Source organism: Salvelinus sp. IW2-2015, linkage group LG26 (assembly GCF_002910315.2).
Source record: "Salvelinus sp. IW2-2015 linkage group LG26, ASM291031v2, whole genome shotgun sequence".
In the NCBI taxonomy this organism is placed as follows: Eukaryota; Metazoa; Chordata; class Actinopteri; order Salmoniformes; family Salmonidae; genus Salvelinus; species Salvelinus sp. IW2-2015.
Genome location: NC_036866.1, coordinates 38,995,770 through 39,009,394, shown reverse-complemented (window position 1 = coordinate 39,009,394; position 13,625 = coordinate 38,995,770). Strand labels below are relative to the sequence as shown.

Sequence of the window (13,625 nt, the reverse complement as noted above, 5' to 3'; positions counted from 1 at the left end):
ATACAGTCTATGGGTTTGTACGCAACTCAGGTTGTGTAAATTATTGTTACAGGTTTTGGTTTTTCCATTTATATTTCGAGGTTGGACCTCAGGACGTTGGGTGCACCAATTGGCGTCACCTCATTAGTATGTGTTACACCTGTGTTACACGCTTGTCATCTCGTTAGTCAGAAGGCATTTCACCTGTGCTGGCACAGGGGATATTTACGAGCAGGTGGCACATGGCTCCAGTTGGCTGAGAGATGTAGAGGGTTAACACCTTTAAATTGGCTCGCTCTATTTTGATTTCTAAAAAAAAAAGTTTATATTTTCTTCCATTTTGCTCAACTTTTTGGTTTGCTTCCTGTTTTTAAGTTTTGGTTGCTGTTATTGACTCTTAGCATAGATGTCAATAGGGGACCGATCTCAAGTTAGGATTTGGCATATTACTGAGCTGATTATAATTATTTTGCACTCCACTCACCCTGATGCCAAGCTCCACATTCTCTCCACCATAGACCTCCATTCCCTCATCCAATAGGCCAATCTCCTCAAAGTACTTCCTGTCCACCACAAAACAGCCAATAAGAGCTGGGCTCCTGGTACAAAGAATTCAAAAGAGAGAAACAGTCAATTATGCACTGTGGTTCTATGAACTACTTCCTAGTACTTTCTAGCGTATTTGTAACACCTCTGAGCTCAGCTGGAGATTTTCCACATTTGATTTCTTGATATGTTTTCAATAATAAACCTGCAAGGTTGTTTGCCTATTTCTTTTTTTTGTCGTCAAGAATGAGGATTACCCACATGTTACTAAGTAACGGCTGTCTAAAAACAACCAGGAGAAAGAAAACAAGAGCTTTTCTGTTATTAAAACAAAATAAGTCAGACACATTGTGTGGATTTCTCAATGCAACACAGTGCCTGTGAAATAGCACAAGACAACTGTTGATTCCTAAGTCTTTGCTGACAGTGACCTGATAGGGGCGGTGTGGTTGTACTGGGTCCACCAGGCTTTGGGTGGGTTCAGGTAGCGACACCACAGCTCCCAGTCGAAGCCCTGAGCAGACAGCGGATACTCCTCGATCTCAAACGTGTCATATTTGATGTTGTCAAACGACGGCGAGACGATGCGCGTTCTGTCTTCCTTGATCCTGAGAAGAATGGGCTCGGCCCTGTAGGGAAGACAAGGCATAGTGGGACATTGTGTTGCGGTGAGATACATTTGGTGTCTTTTTCAATGAAAACAATATGAGGGTGAACACGAGCACTTCCTTAACATCACAGGAGATATGGGGAAACAGTGGGAATGAGGGTCTTTCATCCTGGTCACTAATTGTTAATGGCTCATTACGGAATCTTGGCCTATGGCTATAGCTTTCAGTATCCCGGACCACACACAGAATATAAAGCCGATTCGGAGTTTGAGATGTGTTGATTTGGTGAGGGAAACAAATGAGGTTGGATAAATATGGCCATGTATTGTATGTCAGATCACAATCCAGACATGAGTAAAAGCCACAGCTAAGGAAATACACTTATCACAACATTGAGTGCCTAGTTAAAGTTTGGGCTGCTTTTAAGAAAAAAAAGAAGTGATTAAATTAGATTTTTTCCCTACAGATCTACACAACCTACTCCATATTTTCAAAGTGAAAGAAAATTGTACAACACCCCACCCCCCATGTCCTGATTGCATATGTATTTTGGCACTTTTGGCAGCCATTACAGCTGTGAATAATTTAAACTGAATAAAAATAAAAACGCAACAACTTCAACGATTTTACTGAGTTACAGTTCATATAAAGGAAATCAGTCAACTGAAATAAATTCATTAGGTCCTAATCTATGGATTTCACATGACACACTGGGGAGCCAGGCCCAGCTAATCAGAATGAGTTATTCTACACAAAAGCCTTTAATAAAGACAGAAATATTCCTCAGTTTCATCAGCTGTCCGGGTGGCTGGCTTCAGACAATCCCACCCGTAAAGAAGCCGGAAGTGGAGGTCCTGGGCTGGCATGGTTACACATGGTCTGTGTGTGAGGCCGGTTGGACGTACTGCCAAATTCTCTAAAACGACATTGGAGCCGGCTTATGATAGAAAAAGGAACAGCTCTGGTGGACATTCCTGCAGTCAGCATGCCAATTGCACGCTCCCTCAAAACACAATGCCACAGATGTCTCAAGTTGTCTTACAAAACTGCACATCTGTGGCCTTTCATTGTCCCCAGCACAAGGTGCACCTGTGTAATGATCATGCTGTTTAAAACCAGCTCCTTGATATTCCACAACTGTCAGGTGGATGGATTGTCTTGGCAAAGGAGAAATGCTCACTAACAGATGTAAACATATTTGTGAACAAAATTTGAGAGAAATAAGCTTTTTGTGCATTAAGAAGATTTCTGGGATCTTTTATTTTAGCTCATGAAACCAACACTTTACGTTGAGTTTATATTTTTGTTCAGTATATAAGATTCTACCAACTTTGCACAACACTTATGGCAACATACTGTATTATCCATTGTTTTTGGCAAAATTGCTCAAGCTCAGTAAATTTGGTTGGGAATCTATTGTGGTGGCAGCATCATGTTATGGGTATGCTTGTCATCGGGAGGGACTGGGGAGTTTGCTTCTTTCATATTTCTTTTGATCCTGACAAAGGTAAAAAGTTACGCGCAAAACCCACCATTGTCTTCTGAAAACCTAACACTGGAATAGTTTTAATAATTACACACATTTTAACGCCAAAGACAAACCAGAATGGCTTTCCAAGAGGTGGTGAGTGTTCCTGAATGGTCCAGACTTAAACCTGCTTGAAAATCAAAGGTTTGAATTTTCTTGTCCATACATTTTAACAGATGCTTTTTATCCAGAGTGACAAAGTAGTGAGTGCATACATTTTCATACTTTTTTAAAAATAGTGCTGGTCCCCTGTGGGAATCAAACCCACAACCCTGGTGTTGCAAGCACTATATATCAACCAACTGAGCCACACGGAACCAATCACTGATTCCCAATCAAATTTACTGAGCTTGAGCAATGTTGATAAAAATCTATGGATATATGTTACCCTAATAAGAGTTGTGCAAGGTTGTTAAAATTGTATTCAAAATGATTCAGTTGTGGTCATGGCTGCCAAAGGTGCTTCACCAATTATTAACTCTGGAGAGTCTAGGATGTGAAGACATACGCAATCAATACATATTTCGTTTTTTTTATTCATTTGTAAAATGTTCTATAAAATGTTTATTAGTTTGAAAATCTAATTTAATCTGTGAACAACAGATGCATATATCTATTCCCAGTCATGTGAAATCAATAGTGTCGAGCCTAATTTATTTATTTATTTATTTATTTTGACTGATTTCCTTATATGAACTGTAACTCAGTAAAATCTTGGAAACTGTTGCGTTTATATTTTTTTTCAGTGTCGTTCTACTCACTAAAAAGTAAATTGAATTCTCCTACATGGGTGTTTTGAGTTTTCCATTATAGACTAGACAGAACATCTGTTGCTGACTGGCACTTAACTGGTATTAGACAAAATGTGCACAGTTTCTGATCATTTAATGTAGAATAGAGTGATGTGATAAATAAATATAGCAGTCAGTCACCCTCTCTTGTTTAATGACAGCCATTTTTCAATACATTTTTCAAAATGTAAACGTTAGAGCTCCACAAAAACGTATGGAGGTCAACAGCAAACAGCACAAATAGCATCAGACTTGTTCGATATAAAAGTCCTCAGATCAATGTTAAAATGAATAGCCAACATGTTTGTGTGCATAAAAGACAGGCTGAGAGCCTCATGCGCTCTCCTTTTCAAGCACTGCCGTCGCATTGAGCCAAATGATTTCATTAGCCGAAGACACAAAATCTGTTAGCTCAGAAGAGTGAGAAGGACTCTGAAATGTCTGTTCTGAGAGCTGTGCCAAAGCACCTCAGGAGTTTTTTGGGATTGAGCCCAGACTCTTCAGAGATATATATATATATGTGTGTCGGTCGGTCGACCTGTCAAGCTGTGGAGAGAATGATTAACAGGCACATAAACTCTGTCAGTCGACAGAAAGCCCTGTGTCACTACATTGCCATGAACAACACATCTCAACTCCAGTCAGCAGTACGTCAACCCTTTGAGCACTCCAGCGCTGAGGGCAGTCACATATATTATTCTGACAACCCTCTCATCTAATCACAGTTATGTAATAGCTCTATTAAGTAATTACTGAGAAAATACAGCACATATCAATTATACCGCACATGCAGCAAAGATCATAACTAGACATGAAATGTTTTAAGCTGTTGGATAGATTGGAACATACGTGGCATTCCAGTCCCTTACCATCCAATGTTGAACTCCACGTGGGCATCGAACAGGGCAACGACGGGGGCGCTGGCGGCCCTCCACCCACTGACTCTGGAGCGGATCAGCCCCTCCTGCTTGTCGTGGCGGACCACCTTGATGAAGTCTGGCCGCTGGGAGTTGGTTTCCTTCACAAAGTTCTGCAGGTTCTCCTTCAGCTCAGCTATAGAAACATTCATAGACAGTACAGAAAGATAAAAAGGGGAGACATTTTACAGAGTCTGTCTGTCTGACCTTAACAAAGAACCACAGTGGCTGAAACATTGTTGAATGCAACAATGGGAAGCCTTGAAACAGCGTGCAGGTATTTCCCATTATGTCAAATCAAATTGTATTGGTCACATACGTGTTTAGCAGATGTTATTGCGAGTGTAGCGAAATGCTTGTGTTTCTAGCTCCAACAGTGCAGTAATATCTAACCATTTCACAACAATACACACAAATCTAAGCAAAGGAATTAAGAATATATAAATATTTGGACGAGCAATGTCAGAGAGTCAGACTAAGATACAGGAGAATAGAATGTCTTATAATATCCTGCACCTGTGAAATCTGCTGAAGGCATGTACCTTGGACTATTGACTCTAACCACACAATTGAAAAGTGCTTTACAGTCCCAAATTCTATTTATTCCACGGTGTAAAGGGGATTTCAAATAATATTGCGGTTGTGATTATTGATGTCTATCAGCATTGTCTGGTTGAAGGACGTCAATTCTGCTTTCCCACAAGCGCCATCTGCCACCTGTTTAGTTTAATTTGCTAGGTGGTTGTGTCGGCAGTGTCTCACCATGGCAACCAGATGGAGTGATTGGGACATGAAGGGCGAGGACCGGACATCAATGTCTGTTTTCATTACAGTGGTGTTGGAGTTCATGGGAAAATGGCTTTCAGACATGTTTTGGATGGCAATATTGATCATACAACCATGGATATTAAGTAATATCCAGTGATAGTGGATTTTTCTCTCCAATTTCGTGGTATCCAATTGGTAGTTAGTCTTGTCCGTACGGGAGTAGCAGCGATGAGACTTGGGAGAGGCGAAGGTCGAGAGCCGTACGTCCTCCAAAACACAACCAAGCAACACTGCTTCTTGACACAATGCCCACTTAAACCAGGAGCCAGCCGCAACCGCAACCGTGTCAGCGTGCACCGTGCCCGGCACGCCACAGGAGTCGCTAGTGCGCGATGTGACAAGGACATCCCTGCCAGCCGAACCCTCCCCTAACCCGGACGACGCTGGGCCAATTGTGCGCCGCCCCATGGGTCTCCCGGTCACGGCCGGCTGCGACAGAGCCTGGACTCGAACCCAGAATCTATAGTGACACAGCTAGCACTGTGCCACAGTACCTTAGACCACTGTGCCACTCGGGAGGCCCACAGTCATTTAACTTGTTAAGAAATGAAAAGGACAAATAAAAGGACTAAGGTCGATTTGGTTACTGGGATTGTCATGGGAAGTAAGACACCCCACTCAGGATGGAGAGCCGTTAGCCAGACTCCTGAAACTGTACAGAATGGGAAGAGTCACATTGTTCAAAGTGAGCCAACTGCCAAGGAATTCATTAGAATACCAATGGCCACAAAGGAAACTTTTACAGCTTAATTTCCACTCTCGACAATACCCGGCATCTCAGCTATTCAGCTCCGTTTTCAGACAATTTACATTACAGAAGCCCCTCTAATGTAATGATTCAACATTTACATCCTGAAATAGGAGTCCTCAATAAAAATATACATTCAAAAGAAAGTCTTTTTTAATCTCTGCCGGACTCTTTTGACCCTCATTTGTCATCTCAACATATATGTTCAGTAAAGTATGCAGCTAAAAACACCTTCATATGAAATGATCAGTCTAGGTAAAATAGAGCCTTTAAAATCTCACATCCCTCTGGCTCTATAGCTGATCAACATGCAGGTCTGTCCTGCTGAAATAACTAGGCTAACAAATAACTCAATTCGGAGCCGTGTGAAAGTAATCCATTAAATTGGCAGGCAACACCTGCGCATTTTTTTTTAAGATATTGTAAATGTGTATGGAGTAAGATACATTTCATGAGTTTATTACCAGTAATAAGATAACAGAGAAACTCCTGATGCACTGTCGGTCCTCAATGTCAAGTATGAATTGATATACAATGCTTTCAGAAAGTATTCACACCCCTTGACTTTTTCCACATTTTGTGTTACTTCCTGGATTTAGAAGTTATTTAATTTAAGATGGTAAGCAGTCTGAATGGATTCCTGTATACAATGCAGTGTGTATACTTTGTAGGCTACATTTAGTAGGAATATAGGAGTTACCAGTTACCTGACTTGCCTAGTTAAATAAAGGTTAAATAAAAAATATAGGAGTTACCATTGTTGCTGTTGTCGTCGACCAGGATGATCTCCTTGAGGAGGTGGGAGGGAGTCCTGTTCATGGCTGTGTGGATGGAGCGCAGGATGACCGACAGGGCCTCGTTCACAAAGATAAATATGATACTTACTTGTGGGAGATTGGTGGGGTACGACATGTTTCTGCACCTGAGAAGAAACAGCAAACAGACAAGATATGAACAAGAAACTTCTGTGTTTTTTATGGACAATAAAAAGGAACCAACAAAAGAGTCAAAGGTCGTACCCATCAGGTCTGAGGTCTGGGATGGGTCTGGCCAGAGAGAGGCGGTCACTGAGGTAACCGTTGTAGCCGTAGTACTGGAACTTCTGCAGCGCCACACGACGACTCTCAGGACCAAGGTCATGACCCCAGCGGACAAACAGGGAGGAGTCTGAGAGGGACTCCCCTACTTTTTCATCACTACCCTTCTGGGGCACCTCTGTAGGCGAGAGTGAGAGAAATGAGAGTGGTGAAATGGTGTGTGCCTGGGCTATAGAAATAATAAATGTTTACATTCATGCCGCATACTGCAGCTTACATGAAAAAGGTTTATACCAGTGGGGAAAAAGTCACTGTATTCAGCACGATCACATACTGTAGCAGGCACACTTCCTGGAATGCATTAGCATTTGAATTGATCCATCTAAAACGCTGCAATGTGTTACTGCAGCCTTGGACTACTGATACCAGTCTTGCATATTCCTACTTTTCCTGTGGTCTACTGAAAGCAGCAAAACGAAAACCGATTAGTCCTACTAGATTACATTGTCTGGAGAAGACAACTCAACACCAGTATTGCGAGCAGAAAGAACGCAACAAAACGTTCCTAAGTTATTTATGATGCCGGGAACCGTCCTCACAAACCACAGCGAGTGATGAAGGACCCGGTGCAGGTAATTACTGAATGCTAATTGTTGGCCAAGGTTATTTAATTATAACCACTGCATTGCACTCACTCAGCACCAACTCACTCAACACCAGTATTGCGAGCAGAAAGAACGCAACGCAATGGAACGTTCCTAAGTTATTTATGATGCCGGGAAACGTCCTCACAAAACATAGCGAATGATGGACTCGGTGCAGGTAATTACTGAATGCTAATTGTTGGCCAAGGTTATTTAATTATAACCACTGCATTGCACTCTCTCTCAGCACCAACTCTATCTCGGCCACGACTGGGATCCCAGCATTTGCTACTCTGAGGGTACAACTTCATCTGAGGAGGAGGATGTTGACATGAAGGGCTCGGCTACACAGGGGCTCCTCACAGCACCCCAACACTCAGATCCTGATCAAATGTATATTTCTATGGATAGGTGTGGTTTTGGGTTAATATCCAATAACAATGTCTCTTTGATAGAATTGGAGCCTGAATCAACAATCTTTTGCACCCAGTGTTAAATTCATTTAAATGGAGTCAGATCATCAATATTTACATAGAGCCTTTATGGATAACATAAAATCAAGAGTTGCAAAGAAAAAGCTCTCTCAGACTGGCCAATAAAAAGAAAACATTAAAGATGGGCAAAAGAACACAGACACTGGACAGAGAAAGGCCAGCATCTTGAAGTCGCCTTTTCACTGTTGAGACAAACTTCCTCAAACTAGACACTCTAATGTAATGTCCTTTTTCTTAGGTGTGCACCGGGGCCTCCCACTCTTTCTATTGTGTTTAGAGCCAGTTTGTGCCATTCTGTGAAGGGAATAGTACACAGCGTTGTATGAGATCTAAAGTTTCTTGGCAATTTCGCACATGGAATAGCCTTCATTTCTCAGAACAAGAATAGAATGACGAGTTTCAGAAGAAAGTTATTCGTTTCTGGCCATTTTGATCCTGTAATCGAACCCACAAATGCTGATGGTCCAGATACTCAAGTAGACTAAAGGCAAGTTGTATTGCCTCTAATCAACAGTTTTCAGCTGTGCTAACATAATTGCAAAAGGGTTTTCTAATGATCAATTAGCTAATACAAGTTAATAATTTTAACAAGGCTAACATGTCATTGGCGCACAGGAGTGATGGTTGCTGATAATGGGACTCTGTACAGTTGAAGTCAGAAGTTTACATATACCTTAGCCAAATACATTTAAACTCAGTTTTTCACAATTCCTGACATTTAATCCTGGTACAAATTCCCTATCTTAGGTCAGTTAGGATCACCACTTTATTTTAAGAATGTGAAATGTCAGAATAAGAGAGAATGATTTATTTCAGCTTGTATTTCTTTCATCACATTCCCAGTGGGTCAGAAGTTTACATACACTCAATTAGTATTTGGTAGCATTGCCTTTAAATTGTTTAACTTGGGTCAAACATTTCGGGTAGGCTTCCACAAGCTTCCCACAGTAAGTTGGGTGAATTTTGGCCCATTCCTCCTGACAGAGCTGGTGTAACTGAGTCAGGTTAATTTTCCTCCCTCATGAGGCCATCTATTTTGTGAAGTGCACCAGTCCCTCCTGCAGCAAAGCACCCCCACAACATGATGCTGCCACCCCCGTGCTTCACGGTTGGGATGGTGTTCTTCGGCTTGCAAGCCTCCCCCCTTTTCCTCCAAACAGAACGATGGACATTATGGCCAAACAGTTCTATTTTTGTTTAATCAGACCAGAGGACATTTCTCCAAAAAGTACGATCTTTGTCCCCATGTGCAGTTGCAAACCGTAGTCTGGATTTTTTAATGGCAGTTTTGGAGCAGTGGCTTCTTCCTTGCAGAGCGGCCTCTCGGGTTATGTCGATATAGGACTCGTTTTACTGTGGATATCCAATCAAAGTTTGTCACGTGCGCCGAATACAACAGGTGTAAGACCTTACAGTGAAATGCTTAGATACTTTTGTACCCGTTTCCTCCAGCATCTTCACAAGGTCCTTTGCAGTTGTTCTGGGATTGATTTGCCCTTTTCGCACCAAAGTACGTTCATCTCCACGCGGCAGAACGAGTCTCCTTCCTGAGCGGTATGACGGCTGCGTGGTCCCAAGGTGTTTATACTTGCGTACTATTGTTTGTACAGATGAACGTGATACCTTCAGGCTTTTGGAAATTGCTCCCAAGGATGAACCAGACTTGTGGAAGTCCCCAAAGAATTCTGAGGTCTTGGCTGATTTCTTTTGATTATCTCATGGAGGTCAAGCAAAGAGGCAATGAGTTTGAAGGTAGGCCTTGAAATACATCCACAGGTACACCTCCAATTGACTCAAATGATGTCAATTAGCCTATCAGAAGCTTCTAAAGCCATGACATAATTTTCTGGAATTTTCCAAGCTGTTTAAAAGGCAGTCAACTTAGTATGTAAACTTCAGACCCACTGGAATTGTGATAGATTATTTCACTCATAATTCACTGTCTGTAAACAATTGTTGGAAAAATGACTTGTGTCATGTACAAAGTAGATGTCCTAACCGACTTGCCAAAACTATAGTTTGTTAACAAGAAATTTGTGGAGTGGTTGAAACACTTAGGTTGGAGTCAATAACTAACTAGTTTATGTAAACTTCCAACTTCAACTGTAGATATACCATAAAAAAAAAAGAATCTGCCGTTTCCAGCTACAATAGTCATTTACAACATTAACAAAGTCTACACTGTATTTCTGATCAATTTGATGTTATTTTAATGGACAAAAACAAGTGTTTTCTCTCTCCAAAAACAAGGACATTTCTAAGTGACCCCAAACTTTTGAACAGTAGTGTACTATATATATATATATATATATATTAGGGGGTAGATCAGCTTTAATACTCCAGATGGATTGTAGCTTCCATCAATGTAATTGTCTGCATTTCCAATCCCCATATTTTTGATTGAATATTGTTAGTAAAAGATTGGGACATAAGAGTTTTCAGCCTATTTCTCAATTTGAGACCATTATTACCGATAGCATGCTGTGGAAATTGCACCATGACATTTAAACTGAGGTAAAATAAAATATTCAGACACTTATAGTAATTATTTCCTATTATCCATTTGTGCAATAAGCAGTTTCCCCTGGAGTCTTGAAAACAGAAAAATGATAAGTGTAGTAAAGTCCTTGCGGCACAGCGAACAATATTTGCCCACAACACAACACATGATTGTAGTTTTGTGAAATGGTGAGTGCAAGATGTGCATCTAGTCTTGTGTATAACACAAATACCACATTTCTATGGCATGCATTCAAGTCTTTTTCTCCATACTGTCAACAACAGTACGTCTGGGAAATGGACTAGATTCCGTAGCTTTTCAATGCTCAATGAAGGTAAAGGAGATGTGTGCATTCCGCATGATGAGTTTCAGTATTCAATTACACAATCTGCTCAAACTACGAGATGAAATCATTTGACACAATCCTATTTCCAGAAGATTTGTGTAATAATGTCAAGCTCAGGAAAAGTAACTGCCTCTCCACTTTGGTAATGGTATTCAGTGTGTACTTGGGAGAAGAACACAGTTCAGTGTCCCTTTTTCACCTCAAATTCATTAGCATCCGTAATAGCAGGGTAAATGTTTACCCTGAGCTCTTTTTTTACACCTTTATTTAACTAGGCAAGTCAGTTAAGAACACGTTCTTATTTTCAATGACGGCCTAGGAACGGTGGGTTAACTGCCTTGTCCAGGGGCAGAACGACAGATTTTTACCTTGTCAGCTCGGGGATTCAATCTTGCAACCTTACAGTTAACTAGTCCAACGCTCTAACCACCTGCCTCTCATTGCACTCCACGAGGAGCCTGCCTGTTACGTGAATGCAGTAAGAAGCCAAGGTAAGTTGCTAGCTAGCATTAAACATTACCTTATAAAAAACAATCAATCATAATCACTAGTTAACTACACATGGTTGATGATATTACTAGTTTATCTAGCGTGTCCTGCGTTGCATATAATCGATGCGGTGCGCATTCGCGGAAAAAGGACTGTCGTTGCTCCAACGTGTACCTAACCATAAACATCAATGCCTTTCTTAAAATCAATACACAGAAGTATATATTTTTAAACCTGCATATTTAGCTAAAAGAAATCCAGGTTAGCAGGCAATATTAACCAGGTGAAATTGTGTCCCTTCTCTTGCGTTCATTGCACGCAGAGTCAGGGTATATGCGATAATAATAAACGTTTTGTTTTCGAAATTAGTTTCCGGATTCGACCATAGGCTCGAAATTCTGTGTGTTATTATGTTATAATTAAGTCTATGATTTGATAGAGCAATCTGATTGAGCAATGGTAGGCAGCAGCAGGCTCGTAAGCATTCTTTCAAACAGCACTTTTGTGCGTCTTGCCAGCAGCTCTTCACTGTGCTTCAAGCATTGCGCTGTTTATGACTTCAAGCCTATCAACTCCCGAGATTAGGCTGGTGTAACCGATGTGAAATGGCTAGCTAGTTAGCGGGGTGCGCGCTAATAGTTTTTCAAACGTCACTCGCTCTGAGACTTGGAGTAGTTGTTCCCCTTGCTCTGCATGGGTAACACTGCTTCGAGGGTGGCTGTTGTCGATGTGTTCCTCGTTCGAGCCCAGGTAYGAGCGAGGAGAMGGACGGAAGCTATACTGTTACACTGGCAATACTAAAGTGCCTATAAGAACATCCAATAGTCAAAGGTATATGGAATACAAATGGTATAGAGAGAAATAGTCCTATAAAAACTATATTAACTATAACCTAAAATCTCTTACCTTGGAATATTGAAGACTCGTGTTAAAAGGAACCACCAGCTTTCATATGTTCTCATGTTCTGAGCAAGGAACTTAAACGTTAGCTTTTTTACATGGCACATATTGCACTTTTACTTTCTTCTCCAACACTTTGTTTTTGCATTATTTAAACCAAATTGAACATGTTTAATTATTTATTTGAGGCCAAATTGATTTTTATTGATGTATTATATTAAGTTAAACATAAGTGTTCATTCAGTATTGTTGTAATTGTCATTACAATTATTATTTTTTTTTTTTAATTTAAATTGGCCGATTAATCGCTTTCGGCTTTTTTTGGTCCTCCAATAATCGGTATCGGTGCTGAAAAATCATAATCGGTCGAGCTCTAGTAGGTATCCTCCCTCTGAACCTTGTACAGTACCCCTACCCCCTTAGATCACTGAGAGGCTAGAGTCTTTCATATATAGTGTCATTTGTTTAGGGTTGGGAGGTGGTGGGGGCTTGTGAGCTCCGGGGTACAGCCCAACGAGCTACTGCCACACTGATGTCATCATGGCAAACAGCAGGCTGAAGTGACCTTGCTGAGAAAACACTGGCTTGTTTTCAATGGTTTGCTCAGCTGGAGTAACACAATATAGACACACAGAGTCTGTAGCGCTTCCTCCCACAGAGAGCAGCAAGGATGAACATGAATATTATCAGTGTAGGTAGAAGTTATAGCTACGGCATCATGAAACTCAGAAAAATGTAAAAGCATTTATGTTTTTATCTATTCATGAGAACACAGTACGTCACAAGGACTTAGATTATTATCAGATCAAATTTTGTGCCGCTTGTAATGGCAAGCGGGGAGTATTTTTCCCATCATTTTGTTACCAATATCTTGATCCAGCACAAGAAAACGACATTATGCTGATGGTCTTGGACAACTGAGTTGCCAGAGAAATGTAGGAGGTGAGTTCCAGGTTGGTCATTTTAAGAGGTCACTCTCTCATTAGAACACAACACTGGCTGACAGACCAACAGAGCAGTCTGGAGGGCATGTCTGTCTGTCTTTGTGTGCGTGTATGAATCTACATGACCCCTATGAATTAAACAGTTGAATTCATGCTGCATTACATCAGAGCAAATACATCACTTCTGGGTTTGATGAAAGTCACAGATTGTAGTACAACTTTTATGTTAACATTTATTGGAGGCTTACATTGTCAGATTTGAGTATAAAGATTTAAGAAAGGTCACATTTTGTGGGGGATAACTATACGTTTCCAAGTCAATG

The 13,625-nt window shown here is 40.9% G+C and overlaps 1 protein-coding gene across 2 annotated transcripts in view; it reads right to left on the bottom strand.

Annotated features, from left to right (window-relative positions):
- Positions 1-13,625, bottom strand: part of galnt18a (UDP-N-acetyl-alpha-D-galactosamine:polypeptide N-acetylgalactosaminyltransferase 18a) — an 84,726-nt gene that overhangs the window by 47,312 nt on the left and 23,789 nt on the right. For both annotated transcript variants that reach the window (XM_023972100.2, XM_023972101.2), the window contains exons 2-6: positions 6,968-7,163; positions 6,704-6,870; positions 4,325-4,508; positions 957-1,154; positions 464-578 (exon numbers count right to left, since the gene is read on the bottom strand). In XM_023972100.2, the coding sequence (XP_023827868.1) occupies positions 464-578; positions 957-1,154; positions 4,325-4,508; positions 6,704-6,870; positions 6,968-7,163 (860 nt within the window). The remainder of the gene's footprint in view (positions 1-463; positions 579-956; positions 1,155-4,324; positions 4,509-6,703; positions 6,871-6,967; positions 7,164-13,625) is intronic.